We start from the raw sequence: 15,441 nt of genomic DNA, 5'->3' as shown, positions 1-15,441 counted from the left end.
CTGAGCTGGCGCGACGACGTTACGTCTTTCAAATGAAGCTTCTGCAGCACCTGCATAGAAGACGAGCTCGCGACACCAGCAGACGAGGTGGGGGGTACGGATTTCTGAAGGGACCGCAAGATGCTTCGGAGCATGATTACGAATGGGCTTACTACGAAGTCACGGACCCTCGCATTGGACATCTGTTCTATCGTTACGGGATCAAACCAAAAGTGTCATACTTCATCAACTCAACACCATATCAGATATCCGGCTACCGTGGTCTCACACCGGAATATATGTGTTGGTTGGAAGCACACGGGGCGGACTTATTCCTACCGTCATCGACCATGACCGAAGGCGATCTTTCAGGGGCAGGCATATATGGCGCCCATTACGCCTTTTACTCTGTGGCCTGGAATGTGATGCATCCGGGGGGACCTAGCATCCCAGCCGCTTTCGATAAATTGAGCGCTGCAGTCATTCGTCGTGGTCTCACAGACGGCTGCCATTGTCACTGTTCTACGGGTGGATGCAGTCCGTTCACTTGGATGATGAAGTGTATCATGGCAGAAAGACATCGCTGGGTGGAACCAGTCTCTCACATGTGCACAAGATCCATGGCACATTACTATAGCAGATGTGGTCCCGATTTGACAAGGCTGACATACATGGCTGCAATTAGGTATGCCACATTCGACGGTTTGGGTCTCAGACATACATGCTGCAACGCTTACTCCTTGATGTATTCGGGCAAAGACCAAGCTGATATCGAGGACATCGAGAACATTAATGAAGAACACAGCTCACTTCTGAAGCTGCATGAGCAATTGGTGGAGGAGTTCGCCCAAGAAGCCCGGATATACATAACTGAAGAAGCATGCGATACTTCGCGATTCGCTAACTTCTGGGACTCATTTTGGCTTCATCGAATTGAAGAGGAGCTGCAGACTCTTGAAGAATATGAGATGTCTGACGCAGACAGACGAGCTGCCGAAGAAGTAGGTGTTCAGTGGTGCGAGCCACCCGACAGTGAGGAGGAGAATCCATTCGACATCGAGACTACTGAGTATTGGCTTCATGAGTTAGATATGATATGTACCCAATGAAGAAACACTCAACCGGGCAATTCTTGGCTATTCTATGGTCTGAACGGACCATATATGCACCACAGCTCAGACTTGAATATTAATTGCATGCTGAGAAAACTTGTCAGCGTTAAATGTCAGGCTCCCTGTGGCATGGAATCAAAGAAGCCTGACTTCACATACATTTCTTCCGACTAGTCATGTATGCATTGAATTCTCAATCGGAATCACTTCTCTCAAGACCCTCCGCATCAACACTCCTGTCAATTGTCTTCAGTATTACAATTTTAAAACAGCTCTACTACCCCAGTATTGCTTTTGTCTCTTGTGTGGTGCTTACGCTTTGTTCATGCAATCGTACCGCGATGTTTGAAGCCACGGCGATTGATTCATTCTCGCGTGTAGGAGATCTATATTCTCCTCCACCGCTTCTACCGCAGCGTCCCACATCTTTTCTCTTACTTGCAAGGCAGTTGTTTTGAATGTTCGTACCAAGCTCCATTGTCCCAATGTTTCGTTTTCTTGAACCAGTTGTTCCAGCGCGCTAGCTGCTCGTGCGTCCTTGTCCACGAGATAGCGGCGTGTCCATTCGAGCCTGTCAATGTCAAGCTGTAAATCGCGATCTCGGATGGTCCTGTATAGTGAGACAAAATGTTCCTTCTCTTCCTGTCCAGGCTTTCGAAGCGAGCCTAGCTCCCACTCTGGAAGATTCAGGACGTAAATGAAGCAATCCCAGGGGCTGTCCCCTTCAGCGTCTAACACATCTGCTTTCATTCGAGACGTTTTCATACCCTCAAGACATCTCAGGACTTCCAAGCCAGCATATAGTGCTGCATCATGAAGGAGGCTGCCGCCTAGCTGTCGATAGTTCTCTGTCGCTGCGCCGGCGTTGAGGAGGCAACTTACGACCTGTGGTTGGTTGCGGCGAATCGCACGGAATAATGCCGATCCGCCATCATTATTCCGCGCGTTGATGTCAGCTCCGGCTTCCACAAGCAAGCGAATTTTCGTTCCCGTTGCATCGCTGCCGAATCTCGAGTCATCCAATAGATGCAGTGCCGTATTTCCGACCAGATCCACAGCCGTCGCTAAGGCACCCGCTGCAAGTAGTACTCTAATCATACCCGGTGGGTCATCCGCAGGCTCATTCATGGGACACACGGCGAAGTGCATCGCCGAGCCGCCCTTCAAAGACCTTGCATTTGAGGAGCAACCGGAACTGAGCAAACATTTAGCCACGTGAATATGGCCCATTTGTGCTGCTCCCATGAGTGCTGTACGACCAGAGAAGGTTGGCTGGTTGACGTCACATCCCAAGTTGATAAGCTCTTGTAGAGCTTTCAGGTTGCCGTACATTGCGGCTAGTTCTAATGGCGTCCTTCCTTCATGATTCCACTGGGCAATTGCCCATGGATACTGACCAAAGGCCTTTCGAATTGCTTCTCCGGCGTCTGCGTCGCCCGGGTCACTGCAAGCTGCTTGGTGCAGGGGCGTTTGTGCTGCGCCGGAGATATCTTCGCCATAAAAGATGATTCGTCGATATGAATCCGACTTCTGAGAGGAGGCTTTCGGCCTGTCGGCAAGTTCTCTACGCACTTGAGCTGTCAAGCTCCAACTATGTAGCAGCCACGTTAGAAACCTTTCCAGAGCTAAAAATGCCTTTGAGGGGTACGCACTGGTTGTAAGTTTCCTTTCGTAGCTCCTCGTTCCAAAATTGCACCAAAAACTCCAAGACATTAGGTGTTGCCGCAGATATAGCGCACTACGTTACGTTTTCAAGAGTGAGCGACCTTCGTCGGAGATAAGGTAATGAGAAGCATTTATTACCTCTAGAAGACCGTAACCTCCACTATGGTGATAATCGTCAGGAAATAACGGTCCATGACGTAGCATGTACTCCTGTACTTCTGTTCTTGTTCTCATTTGAAGAATGTGCCATATTGGTGCTGAGTCGGAGAGAACCCTGACGGGTCGCAGCGATATCCTCAATCCGGTGGAAGTATTCATAGAGGCCCGAAAGGATATATACCGGGAGAAGAACCAAGCTGGGAACTTGAAATCAAATGTAGTTGACGTCTTCTGGTTTCCTTTGCAGTTAGTCTGACTGCATTCAACAGCTCTGCCGAAAATTGCACGTTGATTGTATGTGATAGAAAAGGACCCTAAAAGATTTCGAGCCCAGCCTGCCGGCTCAAAGAACGTTGATTTTGTGACATGGCAGCGGCACCAACAGAGGCAAGGGCAGCCAGAAGCTATGGACAGCTTTCCCCTGAAAACGATCATTTCCGTCTCTAGAGATGGTCGGGACGTATGTGGTCCATCTGAAAATTTTGAGACGGTGAGTTGGCCCAATTGCTGTGTGATATTTTGAATTGGCATACCGACAGGCTGTATCTGGGCGAGAGATGGCGGTGCGGGCGGGCCAAGAGGAAGATTTTCTCCTGCGCTCTCAGTTGCTTCAAGTATGGGTGGCTTCTGACCGACTGAGTGAATAGTAAAGTTCTCAACACGGAGTGCGATTTGCCTAGACAGTGATCATTAGCATCACGAGACCCAACTGTTAAAATCTGTATACGCACGAAGTCTCTCGTAAGTTCAGAGTCAGCAGGGCGAGCTGAAGATTTCCTCGAGCATCGCGGATCTTGCCACGACACTCTCTCAAATCACTCTGTAACAGGAACCACCTGGTTTTCTTCGCCTTGATCTTGCCTCCGTCGTCTATAGTTCGCGTACAGTGCTGGCGAATATTTTCAAGATCTTTCGCAGTCTCTTCTAGCCGAGTTCTCGCTAGCCTGAGATCAGGCGTCTCAGGGGTGCCTCTCAAAGACGCCACTCCTCGAAGCTCGGCGGCCTCGACCGCAGCTCTAAGGCTCTCTATCTGAGGTGTGAATGATTCAGTGAGTCAGCTTACTCAGAAACACGGAGTATTTAATCACATTCACTTAATGCTTTTCTAGACGCGAACATACCTCATTGTTGAGAGAAGCCAATTCATTTCCTATCCTCGGTATCTTCTGTAACAGATGCACGACATGACGCCCAGCAATCAATGCCTGCCCAATGGCGATGAAGCTTGCCGCAACGCCTATGACTTCCATCCTTGCGGATTCGCTCGTGAAAAGGTCCTGTGAATGCTAGATAGCCGCGGATGCCTGAGGTCGGACGTGTGGTGGTCAGAGAGGGGAGACTTTTATCATTTATGTCCTAACAGCTTGCCCCATGATGACCGGGCTGGTGCTTTCATAGTAACACAAGCTGTTACTTAGGAAACCCCTCAATGGCGGCACTTGGGAGAGACATGCATGACTGCGCCCACGCCATGCATAAATACGCCTCGCAAATCGCCTGAGAAAAGTCACCGGCGACATTGTACCATATGTCATGTAACTGCGAGCCCTAGCTTGGCTGTGGTATCTGAACCTTATGTGTTTCTCATAGTCATAACTTTACATGAAGTCATTCTTTGGTATCGCGTTGTTTTCTTTTCTTACTCCCTCACGAACAAGCCAGCCATTCCCATGCCGGTACCGACACACATGCTGACAACACCGACCTCGCCACCAGATCGGCCCAGACCGTGCAACAGGGTGCTGGTCATGCGGGCTCCCGTGGCACCCAGAGGGTGACCAAGAGCGATAGCTCCACCGTCGGGGTTCACCTTGCCGTCCTCATAAGCCTGCTCCAAGCCCAAGGCTCTCAGGCAGTAGATGGCCTGACTGGCGAAAGCCTCGTTGATCTCCCAGCGGCTGACATCCTTGTTCTCCAGTCCGAGCTGGTTCAACAGCTTGGGGATAGCAATAGCTGGACCAATGCCCATCTCGTCGGGCTTGCAACCGACAGTGGTAGCCGAAACGAACTTGCCGATAATACTATCAGTAAGGCCCAACTCAGTTGCGGTGCTTCGGCGCATCAACAGAGTCGCGGCGGCACCGTCGGAAACTTGCGATGAGTTGCCAGCCGTGCTAGCACCGTCCGCCTTGAAAGCCGGCTTCAGTTTGGCCAAAGCCTCGATGCTGATGTTCGCGCGGATACCATCGTCCTGAGTGGCGGTAATAATCTTTTCCTCTCCGACATTGTTTCCCTGCTTATCCTTCTCTTGGAACCTCGTCTTCACTGGGACGATCTCCTTGGCGAAGGAACCATCACTTGCTGCGCGCGACGCGTTCTGGTGGCTGCGAAGGGCGAACTCATCTTGGTCCGCGCGGGAAACACCATAACGCTCAGCGACGTTCTCCGAAGTAGTGCCCATGGCCATGATGCAGTCTCTAGCATCCTTGACCGGAGAATCCTTCAGTTCCGGCCACACGTCGACGGGAATCGCACGGCTGCCGTAGTTGCGGGTCATGCTCTCCATACCAGCGCCAATTCCCACGGATATCGTCTCGGTTCGGATCTGCGATGCGACAAGTGCGATTGACTGCAATGACGAGGAGCAGGCGCGGTTGACGGTGTAGAGGGAGGTCGTGTTGGGGTAACCGACGTGGTTCATGGCCATGCGGGCGGCCTTGGAGCCACCGAGCTCCGAGAGCACGACGCCAACGGCGACATCTTCAATCTTGGCGGGGTCGAGGTTCGGGTTGGCCTCGAGAGTGGCCTTGAGGACGGTGGAAAGCAGCTCTTCGGGGTATGCGTCCTTCAGCTGTCCCTTGTACGAGCGGCAGACGGGGGTTCGCAGCGACGACAGGATGACGACGTCGGAAGGCGCCTTCTTGAGCACAGAGGAGATTCCCTTGGGGAGCGACATGGTTGCTGTGTTAAACGAGACACCCGGAGCTTCTGCGCTTCCAATTGACAGTGAATACAGTGAATTACGGGAGGAATTGGTATTGTACAAGAGATGGAGAGTAACAAAAAGGAAAAGAGACAAGAAAACTAACGAAAACAAGTCGGATAAACGTGAGCGATGTCGGTTCTTCGGGGGTAGCTTTGGCTGAAGTACCGGGGCGGGGGAGAATAGCTCTTCCCCTACATTTCCCCAGCTTGATCCTCGACACCGAAGTGGGGGACCCGCACCCCATGGCAATTGGGTTCGGCAAAGGGAACTCGGCATTCCCGGGGCTAAATCTTCTTCCGGCACCAAAGCAGAGCTTCCATACCGAGGCTCACCAAGGCTTAGCGAGAGTAGCCACCAATGTAGTCGGTGACCAATCTGGCAAATTGCCAAGAAGCCAGTTGAGTCTGTGGGTTCATGTCTGTCTTTCTGTGGTCCTCTTTCAAGTCAGACTTCCGAACAGTAAATTCACAGTTTCTCACCGTTATTGACACATGCCCGTAGTACACGTATCATCTATCGGATCTGTCAGAGTGTGACTGCTTCTCAACAACGCAAACCGTATTTCTTTTTTTTTTTTTTTTTTTTTTTTTTGGTAATGGAAATGAGGATTGTAGTACAGGATGATTCATTCAGCGTCCATCTAAGTGAGTGGCATTCATAGATCGCGATGACGATGTTGATATTCATACTTCAAGTTCCAAAGATATTGCAGTTTACTTATAAGAAGAAAAACTGCTCTTATATTGAGACTTTACTGAAGCTAAGCCAGTATGTAGTCGAGGTGCAACTGGTCTGTCTCTTGAGGTCGTTGAACCCCCTGCTCCATCTCCCACCAACCTTCCTAGTCTGGGAAGATGACTTGTCTTTAAAACCCGAGGATTCGAAAAAGAATTCGATACGAACGATGGAAATCTTTCCTGCAGTATGTTGCAGGAAATACTTCAATGCATGCAGAAAATGAGGCCCGTCATAAGCTACATAGAAAAGCATAACATCTCGGTTCAAATTCGTTTCAAACCGAATCAATATTCACAGCAGCTTGTCTGTCTAGACGTCCCGCAAAATGCCTGATGAGTGCTCGAATGAAGAGACGAGGCCTGCTTTTGGGGAGCAGCCGGCCAAACTCTGGCTGCGGCCGGACTTTCCTTTCATGAACTCCGCTTACCCACTTTGCTATCACGATACGGAGGGTAGCACGCATATGCATGCGGCTGGTATGAGCAACTAGCGGTAAGCTGTGCATCAACCGCCTGTCAAGAGCCCACGTTATCTAACATTCCGACACTGCTTGCTGCGCAGTGTTGCCGTGGACAAGGAGACTGGCCAATCTCTGTCGAATACCGGCTCAACAGCTCCATCGTTCTCAATGTCGTCAGTGATAATGCCCGCATTCCACCATCATAAGTCCCCCCCGAAGCCCGAAGGATCCTGCAATCCACCCTCACCATGGCATCAACGCTCTCAACCCTGGCAGATCTCCACCTCCCACCCTCCGCGCAGGCTGGTCTGACTGCCCAGTCCTCCCCCAGATGCATCCACTCGACACGTTCCTCGACGAACCAAAGCAAGCCTTTTGACACACATCCCTCTGCCCCGGTCCCAACGTGCCAGTCGCCTAGGTGCTAACCCCAACCTAACCCCAGTAGTATCCATTCCCTCGGGTCTTGGCACGCGGGGCTCCATTTCCCCATTTCCCCATCAGTGGCTGACCAAATCCAGCCTCCCCAATGGCGCCTGGATACCAAGACAAGCGGTCTCCCTCACGTCCTTTCCGCGTTCCTATTGTGTAAGCATGCCCTTGGCCTTATCCTTTTCCATTGACCGTCGCTCACTCTTTCTTTCGGATCCCAAATCTGCCCCCGAGCACCCCGCGTCTTGGCCAAGACTGAGGCGACAGCTTGAGCCATTCAAGCCTCGAGGGTCTTTTCCCCAGGTTTCGCAAACCTCCGGATGCTAGATGTTGGCCCCGCTGATTTATCTACCCCGGATTTGGGGGCACACTGGCACCTTGTTCGTGGGGTAGCAAACGAACAGTTCAAATGTCATAAATACCCAGAGCCCGTGTTGTTTTGGTTGGCGAGCTCCAAATCCAGTCAACCACAGTTTGCCCCTGTAGCTCTGTCTCGTTTATGCTTATTTTTTAGGCCGACCTCCTCCATTTCTCCGATTTCGAGCCACCCGTCACCCGTCCTCCAACCAATCATCAACAAGGCGCTAGCGATCACACAAACTCAAAATGGCGGCGAGCGAGAAGCGTTCACCGTCGGTTGAACGCGAGGAGCATGTCATCAATCAAGTGAGCAGCGTTGTCGACGACGAGAAGCACATCCAGCAAGATGAAGAGCGCGACTGGACTGGAACCGCTAAGAAGACGGATCCTGAAGAGATCAGGCTTGTACGCAAGCTTGATTATCGCATCATGGTGAGTTGCTTCGGAGTTGGCCGTCTACACAGTTGCTGACAACGTTTCCAACAGCCATGCCTCTGCGTCATGTACTTTCTGAGTAAACACGCCACGAACCCCGATAGCATTTCCATCGCGACTGACCATCGTAGACTACGTCGATCGAAACGCCATCGCCCAGGCACGACTCAACAACCTAGAGGAAGATCTGAACATGACAGGTACACAGTTCAACACAACTGTTTCGATGTAAGAAACTTCACTCCCCAATACAGCGTCTCAGAAGGCTTGAAATCAGAAGTCAGCTCTGGAGGGTGACTATAAAGCGGCAAAGCTGACAGATGTGCAGTCTCTTCGTTGGTTACGTTTTGATGCAGATCCCCTCAAACATGTTGATCACTCGAATTCAACCCGGCATATACATGAGTGCGTGGATGTTGATCTGGGCTGTGGTGTCGGGATGCACAGCCCTCGTTCAGAACTATGGCGGCCTCGTGGCTTGCAGATTCTTCCTGGGTATTACTGAGGCTCCGGTAAGTCGCCGTTAAATAAACGAAAAGTGTGTCATGCAGGCTGACAGACTCTTTCCAGTTCTACCCCGGCGCCACCTACATGCTGTCCATCTTCTACACTCGCAAAGGTGCGTAAACCAAGACTTCAAAGCTCTCCGGAGACCGCTCAACTAATACACATCGCAGAGGTTGCCACACGCATTGCGGGACTGTATTGCGCTCAAATTTTGGCCACCGGGCTATCAAGTTTGATCGCTGCAGGTATCTTCGCTGGCATGGATGGCCTTAATGGAATCGCAGGTTGGCGATGGCTTTTCATCGTTGAGGGTGCCATCACCGGCTTTGTTGCCCTCGTCGGCTTCTGGCTCCTACCAAACACGCCTCTGACAACGCGCTGGCTCAACGATCGCGAGAAGCAACTGGCTCACTCTCGCATGGAGAAGGATAAGATCTCTGATGCCTCGGATGAGAAGGCCTCTGCTATGGAAGGCCTCAAACAAGCTTGCCGTGATAAGCGCACCTGGCTCTTCTGCCTCATGCAGAACTTCCACCTTTCGGCCTGCTCCTTCAATTCATTCTTCCCCACGTAAGTATCCAGCTTATACTCAGCCGTGAGGCGCACGCAAGCTAACGATTCTTCAACAGCGTCATCAAGACCCTTGGATTCAACACGACGATCACACTAGTCATGACCTGCCCACCTTTCATCTTTGCCGGTGCTGCAGGAATTTTCTTCGGATGGAGCTCCGGTCGCCTCCATGAGCGGACATGGCATATTACCGTCGGCCTCGGGGTCGCCATTGTTGGCTTCGTCGTCGCTGCTTCCACTTTGAATACCGCAGCTCGTTACACAGCATCTTTCATTTTGGCTGCGGGCGCGTACTCTGTCAATTCAGGTAAGCAAATCACTCATCAGTACCGGTGTCTTGATTACTGACCTTTCCTAGTCATCATTGGTTGGGCTTCATCCACGCTTTCGCAGACTAAGGAGAAGAAGGCCGTTGTCCTCGCCATGACTAACGTTGGCGGCCAGGTATGTCCAGCTTTTTGTAACCTCCTATCTTGACTCATCATTGACTTGAATTTTCCAGATCGGCTACATCTACGGTGCATACCTCTGGCCCAATAGTGACGAGCCTCGTTATGCTATCGGGTTCGGTGCCTCGGCGGGTTTCGCTTTGCTGTCGATCGTTTGCGCTTGGTGGATTCGCGTTCTACTGGTCAGAGAGAACAGAAGAATCAGAGCGTCTACATCTGAACACGTGAATCTCTACGGGTATTAGGGTCCGACTGTGGCGTCTTTGGGTAATATTGGAGGTCTTGCAGGTATGTTGCTACATGGTGAGGCTTTGAGTACGCCAAGGCTGAGCGTTGATACCATAAATGTGCAAATGGATGCACTATTAGTGACAATACAAGGATTGGATCACAGGATGTGAACACATGACTCAATCTTCTAAAGAACTATTCGTTGAACTGTTCGTTGATCTTGTTTGAGAGCTGGCTTATCTATATCTATGGTCTACACGACTCGAGTCTCGTATCTCATTCATCATCTCGCCGGTTACATCTGCCCGAAAGGCGCTTGCTCCGAACTGGCAAAGAAATTTGCTTTAAGCCAACAGCAATCCGATTGGAGTAGGCTGCTGCAGCAAAATGCTTGGGCCAGCAACAACAGTTTCCAACTCAGGTGCACCTGGTTCGTCTGCCACGACGGTGATGATAACGCCCTTCTCCCCAAAGTCCGCTGGGATAGTGACATTCACCAAATCTCCAGTCTTCCAGTTGGAAACGTCGATTGGCACACTGACATTACCGACAGCGTGGAAGAATACCGCAAAGTACGATTTGGTATCGTTGAACTTGGGTTGATCCGTCGGTCTGGTGAAGTTGAAGGAGACTTCGGCACCAGGAGCAATAGACTTAGTGCCTGAAGCAGCAGAAAGAGGCGGGAGGTGTTGGTTGGGGTTTGGATATTGGGGGTTCTCGGGAGGACAGCTTCCGGGAATAATGAAAACGTTGGTCATGTCCAAGATCTGGTTCGCATATGGAAAGACCGTATCGCTTGGTCCCGAGAATGGATTCGCGCCCCAAACGTCCGCCAACGACCACGTCTCATGTCTCGACTCGACAGTTGCGATGGCCACCATAGCCCCTCGCGCAGCCTCACTCTTGGGTTCTTGGACCAAACCAGTCAAGAACGCCATGCTCGCGACCTCAAGAAAGGTGGTCAATGCTAAGTAGCTGGTGGGGTCCTCGAACGGGTACTCGTATTTGCAAGCGCCTGGCTTTACGCTCTTATTCGAGATCTCGTTCTGGAAGATTCTCAAATGTCCTGCCTCGTTGTCGCGGATTTCCGCAATGCGGTCATATGTGGTGTTGAGGAAGCCGGCCTTGACAAAGGATGAGGTGTTGAAAGCCTCAACTCCTTGCTGGTAGAAGTTGAAGATCGCCCACTCAGCAGCTAAGAGATTCTGCCAAACCTGGTCGTCGGTGTCTGGGTCGCCTGACTCAGTGGGGAGGATCGGTGAAGTAATATTGCCTGGGAATGGAGCCGCTTTGCCACGGTAGTCGCTGTAGAGTCTTGACTGACCCGGGATAGGACCGTATTTCGGGTCGGCCAGCTTCTGTGCTTCTGGGTCTGGAGTCGGGGCTGGTGACACCACGGTTGGCAGAGTTGCCACCAATGAAGTGAATAGGAAATATGTCGACGGCGTATACATGTTTAGGATGATGAAAGAATTTTACGGTTGTAAGTTGTGTTGGGATAGTTCTCACTCGACAGAGAAATTCGTCGCCTTTATATCCTCACCAGAAATTTGAGCTATCTCAATGAGCGGGCACCATTCTTGAGAAAGCGTGATGGCTATCCGCAGGTAGTCAGAATGGCTTCGTTGAATAGACCCAATTAGGAAATTCTCTTCTAGACAACTGCCGATCACAAGCACTTCTGTGCAAAATGATCTTTCTGAAAAGATTCAAAGCCTTGCAGTATTATTCCCGGCACCAAAATGAAGTCATCAATACGTATCCGCGCCTGTGGCGTCTTCGGCAGGATTTTGGTGGCGTTGTGAAATCCACCAAATCGGGCAAAATTGAACCCGCTAGCTTTCTTTTGCGCTCCGCAGTTTCTGCAAGTCAATTTCGCGGCTTTGGAGGCTTCATTCTACGGGAATAAGGTCCCTGTATGACTATGTCTAGACTAAAGCAGTGCTTCTACTCAAGCCTTGCCTAGCGTGAGGCTTCTGCGCTGATCACTTTCGTCAGCTCTTTAGTGCTCACTGAACGGCTTCTCGGCATCAATGATGTAGCCCAATAGCATAGCGAAGGCCAGCATCAGGCGGCACATGCATTGAATCTGAGTAATTATCATGAAATCTACCCGTTCTACCAGCACCTTGTGTCAGCTGTGGCTAACCTTACAGAGCACCACCACTCAAGAGGGGCAGTTGTTGGTTTCTATCTGGTCGTGGAGGGATCTATATTATCACACCCACAGATGAAGCAGGGCATAAGGTTCCTGTACATGGTCTGCCAGATGCGAGATTACGATGGCTGGCTACGCCGCTGCTGCTAATGTTGTCCTTTAGAAGCGCGGTCTCTGGCTCGGACCGAGGCTTTGAGGCGGTGAAGATGATCCATCATATTGGATCTCGATGCTCCAAGCCAATTAGACAATGATCAATCGAGTTCCATGGTCAATGGATATTGACGGTGGAGAAGGAGACAACAAAGACCACCAATAACTTAGGGGATATTGGTAGTCGAGTCAAACAGCCCCGAGAACCTGGGCATGTGGGGAAGCGTCACTGGTGTGTGTGTTCGTCTCAATTGCCTTTTACAGCAAAAGGGATAACTTTCCTTGACAAAATCATACTCTCAAAGTTCAACTTCCCCTCATCACGGCTTGAGAGTCCGATATAAGTCGCGCACTTTGCGTCCGATGAAGCTCTCTGGACGGCCTCGCTCTCGCTATGATTCGGTCTCGCAATTTTCATAACTTGCGCCTGCATCGTCCTGTACTCCCTGTGGACTGGAATAGGAGGACGCTCCGCGGGTTACAAAACTTGTGTACGCAGCATTAACGATGCTATTGGTTCTTCTGACTCAGGAATCACAGGGATGGCAAGTAAAGAACCACTAGAGGGGGACACTCACCACACGCAACGCTTGCTATTACAACGTCACCTCCGGATAGAGTTTGCAGAGGGCCGCCGTTACCCTTGCCGCCTCTTAGTGTCCGGTCTCCATCGTCAAGCTTTTCGGCCAGGGAGGCCGGCGGTATTGCCCGTGCGGAAGGGCGGGCGAACACTCCACAAAAGATCCGAGTGCCGATGCATGAAATAAAGAGTTCCATCGTCGGTCCGTTAAGTTGACGACTCGACAGCGTCTGGTTTCTTCCTCTTGCATACGATCATATTCAAAGCATTTGCACTTGTTCTTGTTGGGAGAGAGCAGATGACGTTGGTCGCACAACATGAACGTGACAGTTGAGGACACTTCTTTGTTGCCTACGCTTGTGGCAAGATGGCCTCTGGTCTTTACAGCTCTCATCACCCTCATCCCTGTCATTGCCGCAAAATGGGGTTTCAAGAAGGATCGCCTGGGTCACATACCAAGCGTGGGAGCCGGCAGAACGAAAGAGCAACGAAGACAGGAATTCATGGCACCAGGAGGAGCAAGAAGACTTTACAGAGAAGGATATGAAAAGGTAATGATATGATCGCGACTCTGAAAAGGTCTCTCTTCTGATGAATATCTCAGTTCAAAGGTCGCGCATTCCAGATCATGACTGCAAGCGGTAGGCTATACCTCTTCTGTTTGTCTATAATGACCGACATCAGCTAGAACCAAGCTAAACAAACAATTACAGAACTGCCAACCGTGGTCATCCCCCCCAAGTTCATCCCCGAGCTTAAGAAGCTGTCCGACACTGTCTTGGGGTTCCAGGAGGCCACCGACGAGGTAGGCGGTCTGCTCCATGCGAGATCGAGCCAAGCCCCTGACAGAACTTGGGTTGTGTAGGCCATCAACAATCAGTATCTTGACATCCCGACCGACACAACTATGCTCGCACATACGGTCAAAGTCTCGCTTACGCCGGCCCTTGGTTGGTTCCACAACAACTTCTGGCGTTTTGTCTCGTGGTTTACTAACTTGAACTGAAAGCACGCCTTAGCCCAGCCATTGCTGCCGAAGTAACGCATGCCATTGGCACAGAGCTCCCTCCGTGTAAGGACTGGACTGAGGTCCCTATCAACAACAAGCTGTTTAGAATCGTAGCGATGGCATCCGGGCGGGTCTTCGTAGGACCAGAACTCTGTCGTAATGAAGCCTACCTCGACACTGCTATCAACTACACTGTCGATATGGTCAACGCAGTTCTTGGAGTCATGGGTCTTCCGGCTTGGCGGCGGAGATTCTCAAGTCGAAGGCTACCTGAAGTCAAGAAGTTGTTTCAGCGTTTCAAAGAAGCTGAAGACTTTTTAGGGCCAGTGGTCACAGCCCGACGAGATGCCATGGCGAAAGCGGACTACGAGAAGCCAGATGACATGTTGCAATGGTTGATCGATGCCCAGGACAAATCCAAGAACGGCTCACGCAACGATGCGGAGTTGGCAATTTGGCAACTAGGCGCCAGCTTTACTGCGATTCATACTACGACGGCGACAGCGACGAACGCGTAAGTCCTCCATATAAGCCTTGGTTGCTAATTTGACTGAACATCATAAAAGATTGTACACACTAGCATCGATGCAAGACATCATCCCGGTCCTCCGAGAAGAGATTCAAGAAGCACTTGCAGGGTCCGGCAATGAGTTCACCAACGCTGCACTGCAGAACATGGTCAAGCTGGAGAGCTTTCTCACTGAATCGATGCGTACTTATCCCATGAGCGCCGGTATGATGTTCCCCCCAGACTTCTGGAAGACTACACCTCTGACACAAGTATCAGCGAATGCTCAACGCAAGGTTCTCCAACCTTTCACTCTTTCGAATGGCCAAACCATCCCATCCGGTGTCCTCATTGAATTACCATCGGCTGCCGTCAACATGGACGACAATCTTTATCCCTCAAGCAGCCAGTTTGATGCCTTACGGTTCTCTAAGTTACGGCAAAACAAGGTCAAAGCTACAGAATATGGCACTGAAGTTGGTCACTTGTTCTCGAGCGTGGGACAAACGAGTTTGAACTTCGGGTTCGGCCGACACGTCTGCCCAGGTCGCTTTTTCGCGTCTGTCGAAATCAAGATGATCGTTGCGATAATTCTGATGAACTTTGACATCTTGCTCGCGGAAGGCGAGACGGAGAGATACAAAAACATTGAGATTGGTGTTCAGGTAAGTTTTGTAGACCATTATATAAGGTCATCACAACGAAGCTAACTTCTCTAACTACCTGAAGTCCATGCCGGATCCCGCGAAGACAACTCGACTGAAACGACGCTCATGATGTGTCACTGAAACCACACGATACCGATGGGCTCTGATTTCGGTCCCCTCTTCATCGAGCAACAGTTGTGGATGCTTGTTGCGCTACTTCAAGCGAAGGGCAGCAACGGGACTCTACATGATGGCGTGCTGAGCGAAAACTTAGGAGTGAATGGTCAAAAGTATTTCTGACCGATTGGTCGTGCATCAAAAGTTTCAAGTCACTAGACCTCATAGATTGAGACTTAAATA

General features: G+C 50.8%; 5 protein-coding genes across 5 annotated transcripts; 3 read left to right on the top strand and 2 right to left on the bottom strand.

The window, feature by feature from the left end:
- Positions 1-4,554: 4,554 nt before the first annotated feature.
- Positions 4,555-5,811, bottom strand: COL26b_010690 (uncharacterized protein; the record flags this gene model as incomplete). Its single annotated transcript, XM_053183382.1, has 1 exon — positions 4,555-5,811. The coding sequence occupies one exon, from the start codon at positions 5,809-5,811 to the stop codon at positions 4,555-4,557; it is 1,257 nt and encodes a 418-aa protein (XP_053032671.1).
- Positions 5,812-8,077: 2,266 nt separating this feature from the next.
- Positions 8,078-10,040, top strand: COL26b_010689 (uncharacterized protein; the record flags this gene model as incomplete). Its single annotated transcript, XM_053183381.1, has 9 exons — positions 8,078-8,263; positions 8,318-8,345; positions 8,398-8,494; positions 8,595-8,778; positions 8,837-8,885; positions 8,944-9,343; positions 9,403-9,653; positions 9,705-9,790; positions 9,849-10,040. The coding sequence occupies 9 exons, from the start codon at positions 8,078-8,080 to the stop codon at positions 10,038-10,040; spliced, it is 1,473 nt and encodes a 490-aa protein (XP_053032670.1).
- A 330-nt stretch (positions 10,041-10,370) lies between these two features.
- On the bottom strand, positions 10,371-11,480 carry COL26b_010688 (uncharacterized protein; the record flags this gene model as incomplete). The annotated part of the gene is made up of 1 exon (XM_053183380.1): positions 10,371-11,480. The coding sequence occupies one exon, from the start codon at positions 11,478-11,480 to the stop codon at positions 10,371-10,373; it is 1,110 nt and encodes a 369-aa protein (XP_053032669.1).
- Positions 11,481-13,545: 2,065 nt separating this feature from the next.
- Positions 13,546-13,782, top strand: COL26b_010687 (uncharacterized protein; the record flags this gene model as incomplete). The annotated part of the gene is made up of 2 exons (XM_053183379.1): positions 13,546-13,558; positions 13,631-13,782. The coding sequence occupies 2 exons, from the start codon at positions 13,546-13,548 to the stop codon at positions 13,780-13,782; spliced, it is 165 nt and encodes a 54-aa protein (XP_053032668.1).
- A 494-nt stretch (positions 13,783-14,276) lies between these two features.
- On the top strand, positions 14,277-15,211 carry COL26b_010686 (uncharacterized protein; the record flags this gene model as incomplete). Its single annotated transcript, XM_053183378.1, has 3 exons — positions 14,277-14,440; positions 14,493-15,099; positions 15,164-15,211. 3 exons carry the CDS (start codon positions 14,277-14,279, stop codon positions 15,209-15,211), a joined length of 819 nt encoding a protein of 272 aa, XP_053032667.1.
- Between the last annotated feature and the right edge of the window lie 230 nt (positions 15,212-15,441).

Source organism: Colletotrichum chrysophilum (genome assembly GCF_026319265.1).
Source record: "Colletotrichum chrysophilum strain AFK26 chromosome Unknown scaffold_118, whole genome shotgun sequence".
NCBI classification, from domain to species: Eukaryota; Fungi; Ascomycota; class Sordariomycetes; order Glomerellales; family Glomerellaceae; genus Colletotrichum; species Colletotrichum chrysophilum.
This window is presented reverse-complemented; position numbering and strand designations above follow the sequence as displayed.